The sequence below is a fragment of the Lucilia sericata genome, unplaced genomic scaffold (assembly GCF_015586225.1).
Source record: "Lucilia sericata isolate MDLA Ls3-8-SP2 unplaced genomic scaffold, ASM1558622v1 Contig001631F_arrow, whole genome shotgun sequence".
Classification (NCBI taxonomy): domain Eukaryota; kingdom Metazoa; phylum Arthropoda; class Insecta; order Diptera; family Calliphoridae; genus Lucilia; species Lucilia sericata.
This window is the reverse complement of record NW_023995545.1, coordinates 50,001-77,619: the sequence shown is the minus strand read 5'-3', so window position 1 is coordinate 77,619 and position 27,619 is coordinate 50,001. Positions and strand designations below refer to the sequence as shown.

The window sequence follows — 27,619 nt, the reverse complement described above, 5'->3', positions numbered from 1 at the left end:
TTAGTTAGTTAGTTAGTTAGTTAGTTAGTTAGTAGTTAGTTAGTTAGTTAGTTAGTTAGTTAGTTAGTTAGTTAGTTAGTTAGTTAGTTAGTTAGTTAGTTAGTTAGTTAGTTAGTTAGTTAGTTAGTTAGTTAGTAGTTAGTTAGTTAGTTAGTTAGTTAGTTAGTTAGTTAGTTAGTTAGTTAGTTAGTTAGTAGTTAGTTAGTTAGTTAGTTAGTTAGTTAGTTAGTAGTTAGTTAGTTAGTTAGTTAGTTAGTTAGTTAGTTAGTTAGTTAGTTAGTTAGTTAGTTAGTTAGTTAGTTAGTTAGTTAGTTAGTTAGTTAGTTAGTTAGTTAGTTAGTTAGTTAGTAGTTAGTTAGTTAGTTAGTTAGTTAGTTAGTAGTTAGTAGTTAGTTAGTTAGTTAGTTAGTTAGTTAGTTAGTTAGTTAGTTAGTTAGTTAGTTAGTTAGTTAGTTAGTTAGTTAGTTAGTTAGTTAGTTAGTTAGTTAGTTAGTTAGTTAGTTAGTTAGTTAGTTAGTTAGTTAGTTAGTTAGTTAGTTAGTTAGTTAGTTAGTTAGTTAGTAGTTAGTTAGTTAGTTAGTTAGTTAGTTAGTAGTTAGTTAGTAGTTAGTTAGTTAGTAGTTAGTAGTTAGTTAGTTAGTTAGTTAGTTAGTTAGTTAGTTAGTTAGTTAGTTAGTTAGTTAGTTAGTTAGTTAGTTAGTTAGTTAGTTAGTTAGTTAGTTAGTTAGTTAGTTAGTTAGTTAGTTAGTTAGTTAGTTAGTTAGTTAGTTAGTTAGTTAGTTAGTTAGTTAGTTAGTTAGTTAGTTAGTTAGTTAGTTAGTTAGTTAGTTAGTAGTTAGTTAGTTAGTTAGTTAGTTAGTAGTTAGTTAGTTAGTTAGTAGTTAGTTAGTTAGTTAGTTAGTTAGTTAGTTAGTTAGTTAGTTAGTAGTTAGTTAGTTAGTTAGTTAGTTAGTTAGTTAGTTAGTTAGTTAGTTAGTTAGTTAGTTAGTTAGTTAGTTAGTTAGTTAGTTAGTTAGTTAGTAGTTAGTTAGTTAGTTAGTTAGTTAGTTAGTTAGTTAGTTAGTTAGTAGTTAGTTAGTTAGTTAGTTAGTTAGTTAGTTAGTTAGTTAGTTAGTTAGTTAGTTAGTTAGTTAGTTAGTTAGTTAGTTAGTTAGTTAGTTAGTTAGTTAGTTAGTTAGTTAGTTAGTTTGTGGAATTATAACTTTCAAAGTTTTAAAAGTTTTATATTTGAAAAATAATAATTTTTAAATTCGAAAAATTTAACTGCTAAAATCGAAAACTTTCAAAAATCATTCAAATGAACTCAATTTAAATATTCGCAAAATATGCATTTTCTTAAGCAAAATATTTAATTTAATTTTACAACTTTCTTTTCTCGCTCTCTACTTCCAGCATAAACCAAAAAAGTCTCCACAACAACTACAACAACCTTAAAACAAAGAATCGATTTGTATCAAATGAAAATTCCTCAATATTAAAACAAAACAAAAATACCAAGAAAACATAAACCAAAAGACTTCTTTCCAAAAAGAAACAAATAAAGAAAATATAACAAAATAAGAAAGAAAACATCATCAACATGCTGCAGAAACTGTTACAAATTTATTACAGCATTTCAAAAAACATTCCTTGATAAGTCTACAAAGAAACACTCGGAACTCAACTTAATACAACAAAAAAACATAAATAAAAAATAGCAAAACACCAAACAAATGAAAAAATATTCAATATACTTGTTAAAAAGAATCCACATACATTTAAAGTAGAAAACAACATTTAAAACAGAAAAAGAAATAGCATATCACCACATATCTCTTTGAAAATCCAACTCTAGTTGAAAATCAGTGGGGAAAAAAAGAAAACCCACCACACAATACACTCTCTTAACTATTCGCCTGCTCAATTTCAAATTCCAAACAGTTTGAACAGACAGAAAACAAAACAACAACAGGTAAACAAACTGTCTCCTGCGGCGGCTTTCGATGAATTTCAATCCGGCCTCTTTGCGCAACAGCCTCATGCATACGAAAATCATGGAATGGACCAATGATGATGCTCTAGAACTTATCGAACAATATCGCTCACATACCGAACTGTGGAATCGTGCCGATCCCAAGTACAAAGATAAATTGTGTCGCTTTCGCGCATGGTCGGAAATTGCTGAACGCTTTGGCTGCAGCAAGGCTGAGGTCGAACGCAAAATGAATGTCTTGTTGACCCAGTACAGACGAGAGAAACACAAAATGTTGGTCAAATTGTATCAGGGCATACAGCCGAATCCCTCCAAGTGGTATGCTTTCAAACGTTTCGACTTTATGGAGGCGGGTGGTGGTAGTGCCAGTGCTCTAGCGGCTGGTATAGCTGGTGGGGGAGGTGGTGTGGCAGGGGGTGGTGGTGGTATAAATGTTAGCCTGAATTGCAGTGGCAGCAGTAATAGTGGCATTACAACAAATGGTCATCATCACCATCATGCTGCAGCAGCCGCTGCTGCAGCTGCTTTAAATGGTCTAGCTGCTGCCGGTTATGATACCTCAACAGCAGCGGCAGCAGCTCCAACAACATCACATCATCGCAGAATGAAAAGTAAAGAGATGAAATATTTTGGCGCGGTGAGTATATACACTAGCAATAGTTTTTGTTGAGAGTAAAATAATTCGTTTTTATTTTTATTTCAATTAAGCATCATTTTTTTTTATTTTACGTTTTTATATTTTTCTGCATTCTTATCATAATAAATAAAGAATAAGAGACAAAAATGTATTCGTTAAGGGATAGTTAGCTAGTTACTAATGATAAGTTTTTAGTGGAGACAAAAACCCATAAAGAATTTATGTCAGACTGCCAAACAAATTACAAAGTTACCAGTCATTCAACGTTAGTAGATTGATAAAATCTGATGTCTTATTTCTATGATCCGTAAGCCCTAGATAACTCGCAAAAGTCAGTTAGTACCTACATCAGTTTCTCTCTATAGGTCTCTAGAAATGGCTGGGTTTCCTGACTATAAATATGTATGTGCATATTCAAAAGATTAAAAAGAACGTTTTAAAGAGATGTTATTAGTTGATCGTTTTCAGATAAGTTCAATCAACTGGGTTATCCCCGACTTGATTGAAATTGATGACTTCAATAACAGTGTCATTGCTATGAATGACTCTATTAAAATTTTCTTGGAATATTTAATTTTTTGCCCTGGGTGTTCTTCCTATCTGTTATAATTATGTTGGGAATTTTAAAAAAAGTCAAAACAACACCAGATACAACAAAACATACAGACTGTAATAATGATGTAAACAATTTAATAAAAAAATATTGTTTTTCTCTTTTAAAGAAAAACAATTTTTTCTGTTGTTGTATTGAAATTCTAACCAAAATTAACAATGCACAGTGGCACCGAATTAGAAACAATATGTAGATAGATAGATAGATTGATAGATAGATAGATAGATAGATAGATAGATAGATAGATAGATAGATAGATAGATAGATAGATAGATAGATAGATAGATAGATAGATAGATAGATAGATAGATAGATAGATAGATAGATAGATAGAGATAGATAGATAGATAGATAGATAGATAGATAGATAGATAGATAGATAGATAGATAGATAGATAGATAGATAGATAGATAGATAGATAGATAGATAGAAGATAGATAGATAGATAGATAGATAGATAGATAGATAGATAGATAGATAGATAGATAGATAGATAGATAGATAGATAGATAGATAGATAGATAGATAGATAGATAGATAGATAGATAGATAGATAGATAGATAGATAGATAGATAGATAGATAGATAAGATAGATAGATAGATAGATAGATAGATAGATAGATAGATAGATAGATAGATAGATAGATCGATAGATAGATAGATAGATAGATAGATAGATAGATGATAGATAGATAGATAGATAGATAGATAGATAGATAGATAGATAGATAGATAGATAGATAGATAGATAGATAGATAGATAGATAGATAGATAGATAGATAGATAGATAGATAGATAGATAGTAGATAAGAAGATAGATAGATAGATAGATAGATAGATAGATAGATAGATAGATAGATAGATAGATAGATAGATAGATAGATAGATAGATAGATAGATAGATAGATAGATAGATAGATAGATAGATAGATAGATAGATAGATAGATAGATAGATAGATAGATAGATAGATAGATAGATAGATAGATAGATAGATAGATAGATAGTAGATAGATAGATAGATAGATAGATAGATAGATAGATAGATAGATAGATAGATAGATAGATAGATAGATAGATAGATAGATAGATAGATAGATAGATAGATAGATAGATAGATAGATAGATAGATAGATAGATAGATAGATAGATAGATAGATAGATAGATAGATAGATAGATAGATAGATAGATAGATAGATAGATAGATAGATAGATAGATAGATAGATAGATAGATAGATAGATAGATAGATAGATAGATAGATAATGTGAATTGTGAAATTAGCAAAACTTCAATTACAATTACATAATTGACCAATATGTTATTGGTCAATTACACATTACAAGTAATTGTAATTGGGAAAACTTACCATTACAAGTAATTGTGATTGATTATTGCTCAATTACACGTAACAAGTAATTGTAATTGACTACGTCATGAATTACTTTGTATAATCATTATCTCCCAAGTCTGAGTAATGGTGGCATTACATGGTCATCATCATATGGATGATATAGCATGTCATATGCCATATTTTATTTATATAGTCCCACTGTGCGATGAAAAATATCACAAATTTACAAAAAGCAGTTCCTCAAACTCTGACTGACTACTTGTTTTTCACATTTTCAACTTTTATATCAATGAAAACAACAGCATGAAAAGAGAAATATTGTAAACAACAAGAGTATGAGTAAAGAGTGAACAAAAGAGTAGGTTTGGTAAAATGACATTGCAAAAAAGCAACAGAAAATAAAATACAAACTAAAAAATCAACACTAAACGTAACAAACAGGTGCATTTAAACGCAAAAAAAAAAACTGCATGCTACGTTTTTTCGAGAAGGGGTGATGAGGTTGAGGGGAGTAATAGATATGAAGGTAAAAAAGAAAAATAAAGCAACAACTAAAAAAATGGGGGGGGAAAATTATAATTTGTATATAGTTTTTGTTGTTTGTTTTGGTTTATTTATTTTTGTTTTTTTTTGTTCTTTTTCCTTTAGTTGATGTGGTTGTTGTAGTTGTTTTTATTTTTATTTCATTCAAGTATATATTGAGTATGAACAACAACACAAAAAAAAGAGAGTACTTATACGTAGTACACGTAAAATGTAGTAGTGTTGTTGTTATTTATGATTTTGTTGTAGTATTTTGTAAGGGTATTTAGTTGTTTTGAAAAAACACAACGATGAAGGCTGTGTATGGAAATGAATGTATGTATGTATGGATGTGTGTTTGTTTGACTGAAAACATTGAACAAGGAAGATGATGATGAAGATGAGTTTGTGCAAAAGTGTTTCTGTGCTATTGTGCAAGCCCCAAACCTCCACCATGGGTTTTAATGGAGTGTGGTTTCGTTTTTCTTGTTTTTGTTTTGGCAATCGTTGATGAAAATGTAAACAAAATTCTTCTTATAGGTACTTTTTGTTGTGTGCGTATTTGAGGGTTATTGTGTTTTTTACACATAATATTTTATTGTTGTCGGTTTGTTCTTTCTCGTTTTAAATCTCTCAATAAAAGAATTTATGGAATTAATCCTGTATGGCGCAACAGAAAAGCCTTGACTTGTGTATGTGTATGTGCGAAATTAGCTTGCGTGAAAGATGTTTTCAAAGTTTCTCCCTGAAGGACTTCAGAATGAGAAGGTTAAAATGCCGGTCTTTGTTTTAATTGCTTAATAAAAATCAAGGATGAAAAACAAATACTTATTTGCTACTGGATTCTTTAAAAAGAGCTTACATTCCTGCTTACCACAATAGTGTTTCAGGGTATACATAGAGAGAAAAGGAAATATACACGCCTGGCACCAAATTGACACCAAAAAGTTAATAATTTTTCAATAACATCCGTTGTCAAAGTGTTTACATACGTACTACAATACTATGTAATATTGACAACGCAACGTTGTCAACATTGCAAACGATTCGTTGTCGAAATCTAAATTTTATACACATCCGTTATCTAAATGTTAACAAACGTGGTAAGCTCACTAGTGACAACGGATGGTACTGACAAAATATAAACAGTTTAGTGTCAATTTGGTACCAGGAGTGTATATTTGTGTACCTCTAGATCTTCCGAAGAACTTTTAAAATCTAGGCTTCTACAGAGGATCACTTAGAGAAAGGACAACTTGATTTACATAAATAGATCAGAAATGGAGAATTAGCTTAAACGGAAGCTATATTTAGAGAATCAGTAACGATTGTCGAGAAATAAAGCCAATTACATCCGCTCGACCAGTTTCGACGGGTTACGTGGTTCCTCCTGACTGTTCCGTTGTGACGCTCTAGTGATCGTAGAGATCCTTTATAGTATTACTACTTCCAGTTCTTCAAAAAGAGCAGAAACAGCAGAATCTAAATAATGTTCTCTGCTCTCAGAGAATGAGATATAGTCTCCTCTTCCTTCTCATTATGACTACATCTACAGTAGTATTCAATTGTAATCTATACCCATTCTCCTGACATGATTGTCAATAGCACCGATAACAGCGTTCGTATCTGATCCCTACGAAAACTTAACATTAAGCTTGACCTACGGTCATCATATAGAGGTCAGATTGACCTCGAAGTTAAAACGTTGGTTTCGCTAATCCATCTGATTGGAGCCATTTAATATAGTTCAGTTTGAACAAGTACCTTATCAAGTACCAATCTTTAAGGGAAATACCAGTAAAGGCGTCGATTTTATCTTCCCTTCTTATCGCAGCATTCCTGGTCAGTTCGTCAGCTATACAATTTCCCTGACAGTTGTTATGTCCAGCAGTGGCTCGCTATCTCATTCAGAGATATCCGGCATTATTCGATTAAACTAGATGTCGTGAAGACACCCGCTTGATTTCATATCGTTATATCCAGGGACCTAAATCATTCTCATTCAGGGATACCCGGCATTATTCGATTAACCGAGATATCATGAAGACACCCGATAGATTTTAGATCTCGGCTTTGTTGTCCTTATAGACATACTGCATACATACATATATCACCCGATAGGTGTATACAGTAATATCTGCCTATAACACACTACAATAATCAGAGAAGACTTGTTTCCAAATCTTTCAATGTAGAAGCTACCATCCTTCCAACCTTTCCACTCCTCTTGGAGCTAAAGCTAAACGTTCGTTATAACATGGGGTGAGTGGGACTCAGATTTCTCTTAGGAATCCGGTTGAAGAAACGTTTATCGTGGTTGGGTCTCGCGAGATGTCAAAGTGCTTTACGGAACACCTGCCGTGTTGACATTTTGACATCTCGAGAGACCCAAACGTTTCTTCAACCGCATTCCTGAGAGAAATCTGAACTTTGCTCAAGTACTCGAGCTATCCAATTTCTGAACATTGCTGCCTCGTTGCTTAACTTCCTAGATGCAAGAATTCGATTTGTGCCCTGTGTTTAGTCTGATTGCAGAATTAATGGTAAGTTGAATCGCCATCGCCAGGTTAGCTGGCAACCAGTTCAAATATTCGAAAAAATCTAGTTCAGTGCTAGTTTAGTTCTATTTTAGTTCTAGTTCAGTTCTAGTTCAGTTCTATTTTAGTTCTAGTTCAGTTCTAGTTCAGTTCTAGTTCAGTTCTAGTTCAGTTCTAGTTCAGTTCTAGTTCAGTTCTAGTTCAGTTCTAGTTCAGTTCTAGTTCAGTTCTAGTTCAGTTCTAGTTCAGTTCTAGTTCAGTTCTAGTTCAGTTCTAGTTCAGTTCTAGTTCAGTTCTAGTTCAGTTCTAGTTCAGTTCTAGTTCAGTTCTAGTTCAGTTCTAGTTCAGTTCTAGTTCAGTTCTAGTTCAGTTCTAGTTGAGTTCTAGTTCAGTTCTAGTTCAGTTCTAGTTCAGTTCTAGCTCAGTTCTCGTTCAGTTCTAGTTCAGTTCTAGTTCTGTTCTAGTTCAGTTCTAGTTCAGTTCTGGTTCAGTTCTGGTTCATTTCTAGTTCAGTTCTAGTTCAGTTCTAGCTCAGTTCTAGTTCAGTTCTAGTTCAGTTCTAGTTCAGTTCTAGTTCAGTTCTAGTTCAGTTCTAGTTCAGTTCTAGTTCAGTTCTAGTTCAGTACTAGTTCAGTTCTAGTTCAGTTCTAGTTCAGTTCTAGTTCAGTTCTAGTTCAGTTCTAGTTCAGTTCTAGCTCAGTTCTAGTTCAGTTCTAGTTCAGTTCTAGTTCAGTTCTAGTTCAGTTCTAGTTCAGTACAGGGAGCCATCGTTGGCATCTTCTTCATTGCTCCCTTGATGAGGAGCCTTAAACCACCAATTGCAGTAACTCGCAAAGAAGGACATTTTTGCTATTCGTGACAAATCATAGAATATTAAGGATCAAAATTTAACCATGATGTATAAAGGCCCCCTTAAAAGCAAAATAAAATACGTCCTTAATAGACTCCATCCAATCAAATGCAAAACATAAAATATTTATCAATCATAAGGTTAAGATACACAGTTATATCGATGTTTATACATACGTATGTATGTATATGTATAGAAATACAGATACAATTTGTACAGTTTATTATTATTATTATTATTATTGAGTATCTCAATGGTAATGAGTGTGTTGATTACGATGACAATAATAATGATAATTATCAACAATATTAATAATAACAATAACAATGATGGTGCATGAATGTGTAAGGAAACTCTCTAGCAAAATAAAGTATGTTGTTGACAAACAACATCATCAGTAAGCAGGAGCACAGAAAACTTTAGAACGAGGTCATGTGTAAAGAAAGAACAAAACAAAAAAAGCATTAAATACTGACAACAAAATGTTGCCATATGACAAGAACAGCAATAGCAGCAGCAGAAATAACAATAACAACAAGTAAAGGGAAACAAAATGAAAACAAATAGTAACCAAGTGGTCTTGTGTGCACATATATTCGCAATGTATTGTGGTACCAAGTGTAACGAGACTCAACTCCACCCAAAATCACAAAAAAATAATAATAAACAAATGAAACTAATGATGATATTAGCGTTGCTGTTGCTAATGATAATGATGATGATGTTGCTGTTAATGATGACGGCAGTGATGTTGTTAATAATGATGTTTAGATGATATTTTCAATATTTGTTGTGGCATGTAGCGTCATTAGTATTTCTAGTGTGTTCGGTTTTATAAACATCTATATAAATAAGGAATAATTGAAAATTATTTAAAGTGACAAGGACGAATCTGTACACAAGCAGGTTGTTCATTAAGAGAGTCTTCTAGGTAGAGGGTTATTACTATATCTTGCGTAAAAAAGTTGCAAATAAGTAATAATTTAAGATTGAACTTAGAAACCTTGATAGAATCCGTGATCCTTTTATGATAAATAAATCTTTAACAATTGATCTGTAATGTTATCGTTAAACTTGTAAGGAGAGTTGATCAACTTTTTGATGTTCTCTATAATCTAGAGAAACTCTATAGTTTCATCAAATAGAACTACAAGATATAGGACTTCCTTCCTTTTTACCATATCCTTTCTGAACTTTGGAACTTTTAAAACTTTAAATTTCTATTGTTGATCGGTGTGAAGAAAGTCTTAGTGATTCAAACTTGAAAGGTAAAGATCACAACTTTTCGTTTCTAGAATCCATCGGGCAGAAAGGTAACGAATCTATAGAACAATGTATAGGACTACCTTCCTTTTTACCATATCCTTTCTGAACTTTGGAACTTTTAAAACTTTGAATTTCCATTGTTGATCGGTGTAAAGAAAGTCTAAGTGATTCAAATTTGAAAGGTAAAGATCACAACTTTTGGTTTCTAGAATCCATCGGGCAGAAAGGTATAGGACTACCCTACTTTTTACCATATCCTTTCTGAACTTTGGAACTTTTAAAACTTTAAATTTATATTGTTGATCGGTGTGAAGAAAGTCTAAGTGATTCAAACTTGAAAGGTAAAGATCACAAATTTTCGTTTCTAGAATCCATCGGGCAATCTCTTGCTGGAACGCAGAAAGGTAACGATTCTATAGATTCCGTGTTGTAGAACGAAAAACAAGGTCAATCCATCAACAAAGTACGATCTACTGTTATGGATTCTAATCTATTATTCCTTAGTTCAAAAATAATGGCAGATCTAAACCACTAACTTAGTTTAAAAGCTTCAGGAAAGATAACCATAGCCCTATCTCAAGGTGAAACTTTTTCAACCACTGGGTAAGCTAGAGACTACCCTCATCCACTCCTTTGTGACTTGCAAAGAATGTGCAGGTTGCATGTTTTGTACATTTCTGACAACGGTCCATGTACAAGAACTTTGCTCAAGTGCTTGAACTCTCTAAACACTGACCACTGCAGTTCTGTTGCTTAATATCCGTACATCTTCAAACTATATTTGCAGCATTCATCGACGACATTCCACAATTACACTAATGTCCTTTTTTGATTCAACAATATTACCTAGAAATATATTTGGTAGTTCGCAGAACGATCTCATCGGGGACACACTACGGTAAGTCTGGTATAAACTGAGTAAACCCTGAACGCACCATGATAAAGAAGAGGATTTGACTATTAACACGACATGCAACATTATTTGCCTTGGGGGTTTAACCACAAACACCACACGAACTCGTAAGTGATCTCAATAACGAGAACAAGACAAAGTCCGAAACAATGCCCTGCATACCACTGGTTCCCGTGGTAGCAGATGGGTTAAGTTCTCTGTCCAATGACTTTATTAGATTATAGTCTCGATGGACTTCGATATACCAGGATTACAGTAACTCCAGGGTGAGGTAGGTTCGCCAATAGGGGTACAATTAAAAGGGGTACTTCATAAACGAAAGGATTGTATAATATATTCTGGAAACTACGAACACATTTTTCCAAACAGAAACTTTTAACAACATTTCCCATCTACCCTCATAACACTTGTTGTTTTCCTATATTAATTCCAGATAATTGTAATAACAAATTTAGCAAAATAACAACCCAACCTACCACCAAATATTCACCTTATTAACTGTGCTAATAAAGCGGAAATTTCGAACTATTCTCCAGCAAATACCCTTCCATTAATATTCATTCAACATTAAGTTTTCCTCTTAACCAATTATCTTTTAACCCACGTAATGAAATGACAAAATAAATTTAGCAAAATGACATCACATACTCCACTTCATTAGCTGGACAATTAACGAAAACCCATTGACCTCCCTTAAGCAAAAAAGGAAAAGGAAGGTTCACTTCAATACCACTACACTTGCTTTTTGTTTCATATCAATTTTTTTCATATTTTTCTCATTTCAAACTTGTTATTTGTTTACGTATGCGTGTTATTTTTTCAGCAGAAATTAAAAAAAGAACAGCAAAACAACAAAAAAAAAAAGTAATAACAGAAAGAAGAAGAAAAACAAAAACAAATGAAAATGTGAAAAAATACGTTTCATTCAATTCTTTGGCTGTCAATGATAAGCCCGCGCAAAAGTATGCGCCTGTCCTTCGTACACATAAGTAAACAAGTCGACATATATATTTACATACATACATATGTACATGAATACTAATGTCATCATCATGTTCTCTTACCATTATCATCATCATCATTATTGTTGTTTTTGTTGTCATCGTCATAGTGAATAACAAAAACACACAAGCTCATATTGCACATGCAATGCAAAGTGTTTTTTTCCTTTTCCATTCGTATTCTTGTGGTTCTCCCAAAAAACATACACTCTCACTTATACACCCATTTTATAGGGTTGCCAGAAGATAAGGATATCGTAGTCTAGGTAAAATCATAACAATTTATCAAGAAAGAGAACTGCACGACTGGCACATCGTTTTTAAAGCTTCTGCCCGATATGTGGCCACATCTTCAAATATAATCCCAAAGTTTTGATAAGAAGTGCCTCAAGGAGAACAAACGATACCCTTGATTCCGTTTACATATTCCCAGCAGAAAGACTAAACAAGGAATCCAAATCTTCTGACTTAAACTACGATAGGAACTACAAGACTTTATATGAAATAGCTAACACTGGGATACATAAAATACTTGAGAAACTAAGTACCCTCATGGTGGAGCTTTCTATAAAAAAAGAGAAAGCTCTCTTGTAGCCAACTGAAAAAGGCCGAATGAACTAGTAAAGGTAAACGACTTATTTTTATACTTCCGATCTAAAAGAAAACAAGATTTTTACAGTACAACGTCTAACAACCTCAACCTTTCTGCAAAGACAGAGATTTCAAAAAGAAACAACTACTATTGCTAAAGAGACTACGAGACAGTTGGAAAACAGCAAATAGTAATGTCAGGACATTAGACAGCTTCAAACTCATTACCCTTTCAAGGGTCAAACTGTATTTAAGAACGATTCTCATTATCTTGCTCATCTTTTGAGCATATCTTGCTCGTCTTTTGAGCAAGATATGATTTCGGTGAAATCTTTAATTGATTGCGGAGTTTCTAAAGACAAACCTGCATTATTACTGAAGAGGAAGATGGGGTACACATTCGCCAAACTGTCATACAGAAAGGTGGGGAAAGTTGTTACATTGTCAACCGAGGAATTAGAATCTCCCGACTCCAAGAACGTTGAAAATTACATGTTGTTATGCGGAAAAGATATTCCTGAGGTACTTCGCCAGTCGAAGAAACTGGCAGTCCACTGAAACAATAATCAGCGATATACTCTGAAGCGAATGATCATTGTAAGTTTATCCCTTCTAAAAACAGTATTAGGGTGTATTATTTGGAAGATGTTCCAAAACATAATGTTCCTCTCTTTGGAGAGTCAAACCGAATACATGAACACGTTTAAGACATCGCCTTCTAAGCAAGAGAGGAGTTCAGCGAAATCTTTAGCTGATGGCGGAGTTTCTAAAAACAAACCTTCATTATTACTGAAAGAGTAGAAGGTGCTCACAGACGAAACTGAAACTGAGTTCTAGAACATCGGAAACTTAATAGGTACTAACTCCCAAAAGATAATTTTTAAAGAAGCAAACAGGAGAAGCTTGATGGCGGAGATTTCAAAGAAAAAGAGTTAACATTACTAAAGAGGAAGCCAGTGGCTAAAAAATAGTTGGAAAAACAACCGATGGAAGCCCACAAAATAATAGTCAATGATATGCTCCGAAGAGTATGGAACATTGTATGTTAAAGAAATGCAAATCTCCACTATTATTGCAGAGGAATAAACATAGGGAAAGTTCCGACTCCAAGAAATTTTAAAACTCGAACACCCGTTGCACTGTAAGGAACTGCGATCAGGAAACTAAGTTTCAAAACAGCGCAAACTCTACCAAAGGGTGAATCAAAAGTACAACTTTCAGCTACCAAAGGCAATAGTTAAATATGTGATTAATGGCGGAGATTTCAAAGAGAAACAATTACTATTACTAAAGTGGAAACCAGATGAAAAAACTTCTTAAGACAAAACTCCACTATTGCTGAGGTGGACGAAGATGTTTACTTTCTTCAAAATGTCGTGGGGAAAGGTTATCGCTTTCAACAGCATATTCGATAACATTTTACCTTCTGGAAGCGAATGTTGAAGCCTTAAAAAAGACCCATTTTAAACTACTTTCGAGCAGGGAGATAAAAAAACTCTCAATTTGAATGAAAGAGAGTGGATGGAGAATCGGGTGTCCGTCCATAGTTTAAACTTCAGAAGACCCTAAGTGAGGAAGTGTAGTTGTATTTCGTCCCAAAGTTAATATTGATCAATCTTCATCGGACTAGAATAGTAAAGAGAATAGAATATTTATTCGAAAACTTTTGGACATAAATGAATCCATGGTCTTTCAACTTCTCTCGAATGTGAATAGTATAAAAATTAAGGGTTGTGAGAGCTTACTCTGAACAATGCTACTGCATAACAATGTCCTGCAGAGTAAGAAGTTTTCAATCTACCAAATTTATTGGAGTACATGATCCATGTAAGTAGTCCCCCGGCTTAGATTATTGAAATACATAAACCATTTAGTAACGAGCGCAATTTTCGCAGGATCCTATCTCCAAAATACCAAACTTTGAGCACAAAAATTTCTCATAATTTTGCTCAACCAATTCCAATCGACAACCCTATACACAAACTCTCTTCAGTTCTCATACTCATACTAGGTGAATTTTTCACCTCGTTTTTCTTAAACCAAGCAACTAACTACCCGCCAGCCCCTCTCAACCATGCACAAAAAAAAAAAATAATTCACAGTTGAACTTCCACTGTTATTGTTTTTCTTTTGACTGAATGCACAACATGCAATGCAATGCAGCGTAAAATACCACTACCAAATGACTACAAAATACTACGAACCACAAAAAACAAACTGACTGAGAGTAAGTGGGGATGCACTAAGTTTGTACGTGTGTGTGTGTGTGTGTATGTAAATAAGAATGTTGTTGCCAGTATCAACAGCGCGCCACACCATCAATACTACTGAAAATGTACACAACAATAATAATAATAACAATAATATGGTATACACCGTGTACTGTACTCTATAGAGGAGTAACTGATCCAACTTACAATAACAATAATAACATTGGATTTGTATACATACATACATTCACATATACAACATATTTTTGTTCATACATACAGCTGTGTTCAAAAAAATAGGAGTGAGACTTAAAAATAATTGTGCAGCTTAATTAAAAAAAAAACATTTACAGAAATCCAATATTTTTTCACGATATTTGTTTGTTAAGTGTTTAAAATACAAAACGAATGAAATTTTTTATATAGGTTCATTAGTTTTTTTGGTATTCACTTTTTTCAAAATCCATATCAGATTTCGGCTGCTCAAAAAAATAGGAGTACCGTATATTATATAACCTAAGTTAGATCAATTTCCATTATTCGTAGTAAATATTAAAAATATAATATAAAACTGTTATATTTAGATGATTTTAAGTAATTTTAAGCTCAGTTCACAATTATTTCATTTAAAATCCTGAAAAAAATGTCAGAATTGACGAAAATGAAATCTGTTCAAATATCTTGAAAATTATGAAAATATCGCGAAAAAAAAAATGAAAAATCTCATGCTAATTTCATTAAAAGATTTTTTGAATACTTTAGGAAGTCAAATGTTTTAAAATTTCTTATAAAAAATAAACATTTTAATCAAATATGATAAGCGCTTATAATTTTTTTAAAATTAATCGGATTAGGGCGTCCCAAATTAGTGAAACTAAGCCAAATTGTAGTTATTAAACATCGTGATCAATATTCAGTTAGTTCAGATCAATTTTTAAACAAATCTTTTTTGAAAAAATTTAATTTCAGACCATAAAGCATATAGTAAAACCCATAAAGTTTACTAAGTAACGCATTTAGAGGTGGTTTCATACATGGATGAATTTTTAATGCATGAACACGACAACAAATTACATTTTTTAATCTAAATGAATTCAGAAAATATATTGGAAGTCCATTAATCGAAAAATATTAAGCTCTAACCAACTTTCAAAGAAGTCGTATAATAGGAATGATTCACGATGGGTCTTGACAAAAAGGGTATGGTCGTAAAAATTGTAAAATGGTATCGTAGACCAAATGTTGTAGGTAAACATATTACCCCAAGATATGTTCTCATATTCCCAATAAACAAATTTGATAAAATGGCGGTGTTGTGGTATGAAAACATTATTGATTCCATATTGGTGGAAGGTCGTTCCATAGGAAGTAGGCCATTACATGGTTGTCGACATACTGATTCTAAAGCAAAACGTTAAAAGACTTTGCATATAACGTCTTTTAAAGTTTTCTGATTAAATAACTGCATATTTGTGGATAATCGGCCACGACATGTGTCATCAAGCCTCTCAAAACCGTTGTCGGAAAGACATTAAGATCCGGAGGCTCATATACCCAAATTCTAAATAAAATCTTGAGAAAAATGACTGATGCTGTACTGCCACACATTAATTAATAATATTTTAGATGAAATTCCCTTCGTTTTTGTTTTTATTTTAAAAATATTTGAACTTAAATCGAATACTCCTATTATTTTGAACAACAGATTTTGTATATAAATTTAAAAAAATATATATTTTTTTAAATAAATTTCTTAAATATTTAAAATAACGATTATAAAAATTAGAGAACAAGTTATATAAATAAATTATAAAAATATTTAATTAAAAATCTAAATCTTTCACTAAAAAGTTTATATTTAAAATTTTTGAAATTTTCACTCCTATTATTTTGAACGCAACTGTAAATACATGCATATTTTTATTACACAAATGAATATCATCATGATGATGGTGATCATCACAACATAAAAACTCGGCGGTTTTGGCAGTTGTCAATGTATTACTTCTATGATGTATGTCTAACTAATTGATTAATTTGGCGCGATGTCAATCGTCTCTTTTGATTACACAACAGCATATCGTTCGTAGATCAAAAGATGTATATTCTGAACGATCTTCCCCGGTTCGTCCGTCCGTCTATTTGTGAAATGCACTTTACGTTTCAGAAGAAAGGAGTCTATTGATCTAGACCCTTTATGGAGTTGACTGAAGAGGTAAATACATTAAACGATCTTGTGTCGTACATTTGTATGACTTTCCCGAAAAGCTGAGGCTAAGTTTTAAAGTTAGATGGGCGCCTTTATAATCGAGAGAAGATTGTGGGGCCTTAATACCGAACTTCTGGGTATTTTTCTTCATACCTACATACATATACATATATTTATGTATATATGCATATGTACATATTGTTGTTATTGTTTGCATATATTTTATGAAACAACAGCAATAACAATAACAACAACTTCTTGCAAATATGCATCAAATGACACACGTTGCATGATGCGTTGCCATTGATGTTGTTATTATTGTTACTCGTCGTATTATTTGTTATTTACAAATTTATGTACAAAATATGTATGTTTTATTGTTTTCATGCATACATACATACATACATAGATAAATATTATTTACTCAATAATAATGGCCGTCTTGTTTTTGTAATATACGAGTATGAAAATGTTGTTTATTTTGCGCGTAAAATGTCAGCAAGTGTTGCCAGGTGTTAAGATTTTTAAACCATAACATTTTTGGAACATTGGCTTTAAAGTTTCTTATGAATGTTAACAAAAACTTGATGGTGTAACTACCGGATAAAAGTATAAACTGATTAAATTGAAGTTTAGAGGCTGTCAGAAGACTACGCCAAGATTGTTCTTGAGATCGATGTTCTTGAATAAGGTTACACTGCAGCGACGCTGTTTGAATCGCAAGAACACAGGAACTATTATCAATTTGATGCATGCTTCGTGCAATAATCCTTACTGATCCCTTTCTGGTCATTCATCGAAAGAGTAAAGGACAATTCTAGCTTTTCCATTATGACTTTTCTTGAAGCATCGCAAAAACACAGGAACTAATCTCATTTTGATGCGTTCTTCTTCCAAAGTTTCTTACTGCTCCCCATCTGGTCATTCATCAAAAGAGTAAAGGATAATTTTAGTTTTTCAATTCCGACTTTTTTAATGGATGATCAAGCGGATGGCATCCCAGCAATGGTCTTAAAGCAGTGTTCTTCAACGTTAACTCGGCCAGAAGCCGATCCAATAGCAATTTTTTGGAAAGTATGGAATTCTTTTGATTCCAACAACTTTACCTAAGGACCGCCAGTATGGTATTCGTGTTCTCGCCATGAAAATACAATGTGATTTGACCGCTAGACTCAACCCATTTTGCAAGTGTCGAATGTGTCTGGTATGGGCTAGTGCTTCGAAAGCTTTTTTGGCGGCTACTCGACCGCGTTAAGGAGAGGGCGAAGATACTTATCGACACCCTCGCAATATGAGGTGAGTTTTACTGTTCTAGCAAAGGAATGTGTTCCTCTGAAATTAGGGAGTTTATTCCCAATGCTCGAAAGTTTATACGCAACAAATTCCTCTCTTCTTCCATTGGGTGTCCATATGTGGAATAAACTCCCAGCAGAGGTCTTTCCTACTTTATATTTTTGAATGGAGGTTTTAAGAAATCCAATGGATGTTTGTTTAATTCCATCGTTTAGACCTTCAACTATCAAGATTCAAATTCTTGTCAATGATTACAAATTTATGGAATGGAATGTCAACTTTGGTGTCAGGTTGGTGTTAAAACCTTCAGACTTATATTGGTTTCCTTGTTTGCCGACAGAGTAAACTGTGCAGTTCTTAATGGACATTCGTAGATGTAAATCTGCTTCCTGTACGTGGACGGTTGTCCCCAGAACCAAGTCCTGGCCGGTCAATTGGTTGAGGTTCCTTTGGGATCCACGTAGTGGTTGTGATTTAAACCCAAATTCGAGGGGAGAGATTGTTGGTTTAAAGACTTACATATCCAAATGCCATATATATAAGTCTGGATTCTCTCTCCGGTGCTGTTGCCATCTCAACAGATGTCACTGGGTGATGTGACGGAGCAACTTATGCGGGATTCCTGAACCCAGTATTTCGAACTCTTCTCGTAGTAATTCGCCAGTATATGTTGAGGAATTCTCGGGTTGAGTTGAGTTTATTCCCAATGCTCTCTTCAAGAATACACCAAATTGTAGTCCAGTCCAAATTGACCTCCCAGCAGAGGTCATTCCTATCATCAATGTAAAACCTACAATCGTTTGAATATGATCACTGATCTGCAGTAGAAGTGTCATAATTTCACATTGGGACGATATATTCTCGAATTTTACTTTATATTTTGAACATAGGTTTGAAGAAATCCAATGGATGTTTGTTTAATTCCACCGTTTAGACCTTCAACTATCAAGGTTCAAATTCTTGTCAATGATTACAAATTTATGGAATGGAATGTCAGCTTTGGTGTCAGGTTGGTGTTAAAACCTTCAGACCGATATTGGTTTCTTGTTTGCAGACAGAGTAGTTGCCTATCATTCCGTAGATAGATCGTTCTTTATGATCTGAGAATGGAAATGATGTAATTGGTAAACGATTGCGAAAGACCTCTCTGCCCGACAGGAGACTAATACTGATTTAATAGACCTTTTACTTCAGGAAAGTTCTCGGTGCGGTTGCCATCTAAACAGGATGCATATTGTTTCATGTTATTCGTCATATGGTTGAGGCCTTCTAGTCAACTTGTTGGGGAAATTATTGGGTTCGAATCGACTTTGGAAATTTCTACATCCTTTGTCACACTATCTGACATATAGAGGGATCCTGATTTATTGGCGGGCTTTTAAAAGGTTAAGGAATGCACTGGAATGGGTCATTAATTGATGGGGATTGCATTTTAAATAATGCAATAATGCATTTAAATAATGCAATAGAGCACATGCTGCCTGTCATTCAGCAACGGGGCTACTATGACAAGACAAGCAAAGTGCTTGTACATGGACTGGCACAACCATGTGGGGTGGTAGACCGTCTCAAGTCTACCCACGGTGAAATAAGGCCGTCAAGGCAGGTGTTCGCCTTAAATTTTCGAAAATTTCTATCCCTCTTTCCATTTACTTTCTTCCACTGGTAACTCTAAATTTATAGCATCTATGACAAAATTAACATAAAAATATTCGAATACACTTACTAACAATAGCGAAAAAATACAAATACATCTATGTATATAAAAAGAAAGCCCTACATACTTAAATTAGATAAAGGCGCGTAGATTTAATTTAGTACACGAACATGAATGTGCATGTGCACATGACTGATGGACACAATGTATGTACTATTTGCAACAATGTTTATTGAGGTTCGTGTGGAATGTACTTTATACATTCTAGTGCACACAACATTTAAAACGATAGACAGTTTTCCTCATTTTCAATGTACCCTACAGCGCGATTGAAGTTTATATTGTGTTTGGGTCATAAGAATGTTATTTAGATAGTGTTGGTAGTAGAAAATTATGATTGAAGTTGATGTATGTAATGGCAGTTCAAAGATTTGTAGTATATAAAGTTATGCAGATTGTTCGAAATATGAAAGATTCTTCTAGATCTACTTACCGGTAGGAATTAGATTTGGAAAAGATGGAAAAAACTACTCCAAGTAGAACAGCTAATTTTCCAGTCTAGCTTAGGAAATATCAGGCAATTCTAATTCTAGAAAATCTTTGGAATTAGTTTAGTAGTCTTCATTCCAAGTCGTCTTCCATCAACACCTTAAACATGTTATTGGTTTTTTTTTATTGCTCTACAAGTCATTAGAGTATAAGCATACAACTGCAACAACTACTTGTAAGCATTTGATTTGACTAGTGATTACTATTGTTGTTGTTGTTGGTATCGTGAATAATATCAATAATAATAATAATGATGTTGTTGTCGTTGCCGTTGATAATAATAATAATCATAGAAATGTTTATTTGCTTATTTACAAATTTGCACGAACCAGATATTTTTGTGGAGTTCAACTTTGTACATGTCAAGTGTAAATAGAGGAGAGTGGGTGTGTTCCAAATTGTTTACAACTCATACAAATTTACAATTGTTGTGATTTGTTAACTAATGAACAGAAGCCAAGACACCCAGCAAAGTCCAATTCAAGTTGCGTTCTAGATTAATTAGATAATAGTTGAAGTACGATTGCAAGATCTGCGTGTTTTTTTTCGGAAAGATTTCCAAAGTTGCTGAAACATACATATATATTTTCTATACGAAACATTCACTATCCGTCAGTATCATTCCACTGCGGACGAAAATGAGGTGATTTACTCCAGAACCCTTGCTGGTGAGCAACACTCACGGTCGCCATCATCGTACAGTGCGTACCGATAAAGTGTCCAATCTCAAAAATTCTACATTTAAGAATTGATATAATGAAAATTTGGACAATTGACACATTGAAGTCAAAAGATCGTCCACTTCGTCGCGGTTTATTTTTGGCAATTGCCAAATCTCGGCGACTACGTCAACAAATATGTCTAAATGTCGCGTCTGATGATCGGAAACATTCATTCCATCCTCATGACTCCACAGAGCTTTCAGTTCACCCGTTTCTCTCATTAACGCTATGGCATTTCAGTCTACGGCGAACGCTACATACCCATATTTACGGACTTTTTATGGTCTGAAATAGAACCTATAAACTTGGTTACTTATGGGTTACGGCTTGGATTATATACCATGGTATACAGCCCGTCAAACAATGAATCTCTTGTTTACTAGCTTTGGTATCTGACATGATGACAATATCAATTGGAATTCCGATTTGATCCCATTAGACCCTCTCCCTTGAGAGATTTCATTAAAGACAAATGCTATGCGAATAACCTTGAGACGACCAACATCCTTTAGAGTAACATCCGTCCTAGTCGTTCACAAAATAAAACCAGAAACCATGAGCAATATCTGGGAAAATTGGGCTGGATGAATAAGCTTTTGATACGAATTGTGGTTATTCTTTCTCGGTCCTATTTGGAAAAGCAACTCTATAAGTATTTCTTTCTTTGTAGTTTCTGTACTTTGCCTGATCTGTTTTTTGAGTATTCCGCTGTTTTAGTTTTTTTTAATGCTGTCATAGAAACATAGATCAAAGGGGCAAATTCGCAACTACAAAGAAAATGATTGGAATAATTAGCAATGAAAATTTCATATATCTGCAACACCAACGATTACTATTCGATCTTCTTCTGGGAATACCTTGTTTAGAAACCAGATCGTCGAATTCTTAATTGAAAAGAAAATGGTTGGAACTACTAAAATCTGTTTTCCTTAAAGAACCCGTTTACAGACCAGTCTATGAAATAGCCTATGACACTAGTGATTATACTGTGCTATTTCTTTTCCATGGAATATTTCTTTTAGAGCTCAAATTTTCCTCTTCTTAGACCCCACCTGCTCTTTTCTCTTTATGCCATGAAAGACCTTTCATCGAAATTCCTCACACTTTATTAATCTTGTCGAAAAATCCTATTAGAACGTTGTTAAGAGAGACCAGAGAGTCGACTACAAACTAGATGAAGTAAAAGAGTCTAGAAGTTTGACACCAACGACTAAAATTCAATCTTTTTCTTGAGAGACCTTGTTTAGAGATCGTCGAAAATGGATGGATCAATTTGCTAAGAAAAGAAGCAGAAGAATTTCTTCTTAATATTAGATGATTTTTCGCGAAAGAGTGGCTGCGAACATGGATGCACGAAATTGCAAAAAACTTCAAACTTTTTGTCTTCTTAGAGACCCAATCGTCGAGTTTCTATCTACAAATATGAATGAAAGAGAGACTGAGATCGTCGAAAATGGATGGATCAATTTGCTAAGAAAAGAAGCAGAAGAATTTCTTCTTAATATTAGATGATTTTTCGCGAAAGAGTGGCTGCGAACATGGATGCACGAAATTGCAAAAAATTCCAACTTTTTGTCTTCTTAGAGACCCAATCGTTGAGTTTCTATCTACAAATATGAATGAAAGGGAGACTGAGATCGTCGAAAATGGATGGATCAATTTGCTAAGAAAAGAAGCAGAAGAATTTCTTCTTAATATTAGAAGATTTTTCGCGAAAGAGTGGCTGCGAACATGGATGCACGAAATTGCCAAACAACTTCAACTTTTTGTCTTCTTGGAGAGCCAATCGTCGACTTTGTATCTACAAAAAATGGATGATTTGTAATGAAAGGCAGTCTTTGCCTGCATAGATGATCGAAGTTGCACAGAAGACTTAATCTGTTTCTGATTTAAGAAACCCAATCGTCGAACCATGTTTAGACATCAGATTGAGCTCGATTCTTCATCGTTTCTCTTACTTTTATACAATGTTTTACCATGGCATTTAAATGTGTAGAGGCTGTTGCGTCCACATATGATTTTAGAAAGATAAAAATTCCGGACCGAAAATAATGAACAAATGATATAATTGTTCAGAATTCATAAATTAAATTTTCAAATTATTTATTGTAAATTTTAGGTGACATCCCTTAAGTATCCAATTTTGTATATACATATGCAGGTAAATTGTTCATATCATTAGTAAGAAAATTTGATGTGGTATGTTGTTTATATTTATTATCTATATTTGTTTGTTATTGCTGTTTATTCATTCAGTCAGTCAAAATGACAGTTAGTCAAATGTGTAGAAAAAAAAAATTATTTAGGTGAGAGTTTAAAAGTGCGAGTATCGTCGGTATGTGAATACATATTCTCCAAAAAAATAAATAAATAAATGTATTATTAGAACTCTACTTTACTCACTCTACAAAAATTGTGCTTTCTTTGGGGAATTTCTATAGTTGTTATTGGTATTATTGTTATATACATATATATTCATCTCAACACCAAAATCTACTCCTTACCCATCTTGCACAACACCCCCTCCTCACCCTATATAATACTACATACATTTGTTGTTTTCCATGGTTGTCATCGTGGAAGTTGTTTTTGTTTATGTTATTTATTCATTGGCTGCGTTGATAATCAGTTTGTTTACATTTTTAGTTGTTTTTTGTGTGTGTTGTTGTTGTTAGTATTATTATTTATTTTTATTCTCCTTCTCCATTTTCAATTTGCACTTTGTGTGTGAGTGTCAATGAGACGAGTGTGTTGTTTTTTTTTTTTTTCTTTTTGCTTCTTTAGTTTATGAGTATGAGTGTATGTGTATGTTCATGTTTTTGTTTACACTAAAAACTGTTCCTCATACCAGTACCTTTCTGCTGACTCCCCTTTCCCCCTTCTCTTAGTGTATGTGTGTGTTTAATTTCCTATGTATTGGATAGGAATTGTATGGGGATTTTTTTTGTGTTATTATTGTTTGTTACCCAGCTTAGCGTTGTCAGCCTTCACTGCGTTGATATTTGCGTTAACAAAATAACAACAAACATCATCAACTACCCAACGGTTTAGCAAGGAGTTACTGTCTCTCTCTCTCTTTTAGAGAGCTTGCTATTCAAGTGCTTCAGTATAATTTGTCAAGAATCGATTCGTCTTAAAACAGAGAAAATCTCAAATGTAGCTGAAGTGTTCCTAAGATTTGTCATAATTTTCTATTAAACCACTAGAGAATCATTTGGCCATTATTGATCGATGTATGGTGTTCTAGAAGTTTCCAAAGGAACACTAATAATAGATTATGTCTTGGGTCTGCTACCCCGAACTGCAGATATACTCATACATCACTACTTACACATTTACTTCTAGACACTCACACCGACTTGAACTCATACAATAAAACAGGCATTTATTCGAAACGAGGTTTGTTCTTGGAGAATATTTTGAAGAAGTGGAAATATTATAGAAAAGGTTCATAAATTTTGCAGCAATTCCTGTAAAGTTTCCTATAGACCTTCATACAATGTCCATATCTGCAGCAAAAATTTACCCATATGTCGGAAATTAAGAACATACGCTACGAACTTATACAAACTGAACCCATTCATGAAGTAGCCCTCTTGCTATTCCTGTTTGTCTGCCCCCGGGGGCATGTTACCTTGGCGAAATCTCCATATTGATATTATTGCAATATCCCGGGGAAAAGAGGTGCTACCAACACCTCTAGTCTGCTGGTACTATAAACTGGTGATGATCAAATGTGTCCTCGGCCTTTCCTTGAAATGATTTGACATGGTGTCGAACCAGAGCACCAGATAATCTGGTACTACGGGTCGTCCTGGCTAGTCAGTTGGTTGACGTTTCTTCGGGATTAAACCCATATTCGCGGATAGATAATTTTGGTTTAAGGACTGACCGGTGCTGTTGCCATCACTGGGTGATGTGACAGAGCAACTTATGCTGGATTTCTGAACCCGTTGAGTATCTTTTAGTCTTCGTGTAGTAGTGGCAGTATAGGATGGGGAATTCTCAGGTTGACACTTGGTAGTTGCCTGTTATTCCGTAGATCATTCTTTATGGTCTGAGAATGGAACTGTTATAGTTGGTAAACGATCGGGAAAGTCTCCTATGCTAGGAGACTAGTACTGTTTTAGTAGACCTTTTACTTCAGGGAAGTTCTCGGTGCTGTAGCCATCTCAATTTGGTTCGAATTGACTTTGGGAATTCCTACATCCTTTGTCACATTATCTGACATACAGAGGGATCCTGATTTATTGGTTGGGTATTTTGGACTACTAGGTGCTGTTGCCGAATCAGCGGAGCCATCTCAGTAGTGTGGTTGAGCGGGCTTTAAAAGGTTAAGGAATGCACTGGAATGGGTCATTAGTTGATGGGGATTGCATTTTACATAATGCAATCTTTTATGACATCAAAAGGGTGGTCACCTTCCGATATACCGAAAGATTGATTTCACATGATGTTGGAGTTGTCTCCCCTTCTATTGAATTTCGACCAGTGATTGCTACTATGACAAGAGATTAGATAGCTGAATACTTCAGCAAAGTGCTTGCACATGGACCGGTACAGCCATGTTTTAAAAATGCCACCTGAGTTCTTCATAGAAGTATTTAGGGCGCGTGGTAGACCGTCCCAAGTCTACCCAGTGGGTAAAAAAGACCACCGTGAAATAAGGTCGTCAAGGCAGGTGTTCAAATTAAGCACTTAGACATCTATCAACAATTTAGAAATTAATCGGTCTTCCAAAAACGACCTATTAGAGGTCAAGAACACACTATGAACTTTTTCCAACGCTTTACATGAACACATGCCGTGACGGTCTTATTTCACGGCGGTCTTTTCAATGTGTTTAAGTGTGAGCTTCTTAAACGACTCACCAACGCCCCTTTGTGTATCTTACATGCAGGTGGCAAGCACTTGCTCAAGTACTCGAGCTGGTCGACACCCAACAGTTCGACAGAGGCAATGATTCCAACAGTTGCCTTCATTTTCACTAAGGCCTAACCACCTGGATGATTCTAATTCGAATTCGCCATGGATGTACTCCTTTTAAACTTTTAAAGTGAAGACAGCCTTCACTTCAGTGTCCCTTTTTTAAGTAAGAGAAGAGACATTAGTCCATTTTCTATCCCCAAGTATCCCAAAGAACTTTAGCGAAAAGGAACATTGTCATGTAGTACATATTATTGGCTCCTCTGGACTAGTATTGTATTCTATGAACTGACAATTATTTTCTCCTAGGACAAGCACATATAAAAATAGCTTGTCATCTGGGTAGTGGGTTGGCTAAGGGTAACTCTAAGTGGCTGGTTAATAGCAAGTTCGGTACTGTACACCCTTAGTTTGGGTCCCTGGTCGTAGAGACTACTACGGTAATGAATATGCGACCAAGTTAGTTTGGTTGTTGCGATGTAACAACCTGTGACAATGGATTGAAGTACATATGTATATCTCCAACAACCCTCGTTTATTTTTGCAACGAAATGCAAATAGTAAAACTGACAACAACAACAGAAAATTATATTTACGAAAACAAACAACAGTAATAATAAAGTATGTTTAGTTGTTGTTTTTGCTGAAGTTGAATGTTTTTCTCCATCAGTTTTTTTTTTTTGTTTTCTTTCTGCTGTTGTTATTGTTATTATTGCTAAGTTTTTATTTATTTTTTAACGTTATTTTTTATTTATTTATTTGTGTACGTTTTGTATTTATTTATTTTAGTTTATTTTTTTTTCTTTTTATTTATTTTTACTCATGTTATTATTGTTTTACCATAAACTCCTCTCCTACATACTATTCTGTAGCAAAATTCTTGGCGGCCTTATGGTTGGATGTTGTACAGGGATGGAAAATGTATTGTTATTGCAATAAAGGTGAATTTTGTAAAATATTAATATTTATATCGAAACTGTTTATCAGTCTGAAATTTGGCAAAATAGAAATTGAGAAACAGACTTTTAGTAGAAGGAGGTTTTGGTGGAATAGAATGATATATGTACGTCATATGTCAAAGTGACAGATGAATATCTTTATGATAGCAAAATAGTTTTAATTAATTGCAATATCCAAATTTCACTTTACCACCCCTGCCCGCTGATGTTATTGCATTGTAGTTATTGTATATTTTTGTTGCTGCTGCTACTCACAATTTGTTATTGTTATGTATTTCTTCAGGTTGTCAACTTTTGTGATATTTTTGCTGTGTTTTGTTATAGTTGCTGTTGCTGCTTTTCAGTGTGTTGTTATTGTTCTTCTGCTTCTTTTTTATTATTATTGTTATTGTCATTGTTGGTTTTGCTGTTATTGTCGTGGTCGTTTATTTATTTATTTTTTATATTATGTTGGTGACAATTTGTTGCTGCGTTATTTGTATGTGTATGCATTGTTTTTCTGTTTTCTTTAAGAATATGCAGGAAGAAAAGAAAAATAAACAAGCCTCTTCTTCTTGGTCTTTTTTGTTTTTGTTATTTTATTTATTTCCAGTACAGTTACGATTTAAAAGTTTTTTCCCGTTTCTCTCGAATTCTCTTCCTCTTTTGCAAAATAACTGTGGTATGATTGTATGTAGAATATGACCATCATCATCAATTACTTGACTCATACTGTTGTTGCTGTTTCTGGTTTTTATACAAAATTTTTTTCGCACTTGTTAAAACAAACAATTTGGCGTTTTTATTGCATTCTTTAATTTATTTCAGAAATTCGGAATATGAAAGTGTGATTTTAT

General features: G+C 33.8%; 1 protein-coding gene across 2 annotated transcripts in view; it reads left to right on the top strand.

The window, feature by feature from the left end:
* Positions 1-27,619, top strand: part of LOC119612218 (trinucleotide repeat-containing gene 6C protein) — a 58,477-nt gene that overhangs the window by 14,183 nt on the left and 16,675 nt on the right. For both annotated transcript variants that reach the window (XM_037967956.1, XM_037967957.1), the window contains exon 2: positions 1,393-2,609. In XM_037967956.1, coding sequence (XP_037823884.1) covers positions 1,983-2,609 — 627 coding nt within the window. In that variant the 5' untranslated portion in view covers positions 1,393-1,982. The remainder of the gene's footprint in view (positions 1-1,392; positions 2,610-27,619) is intronic.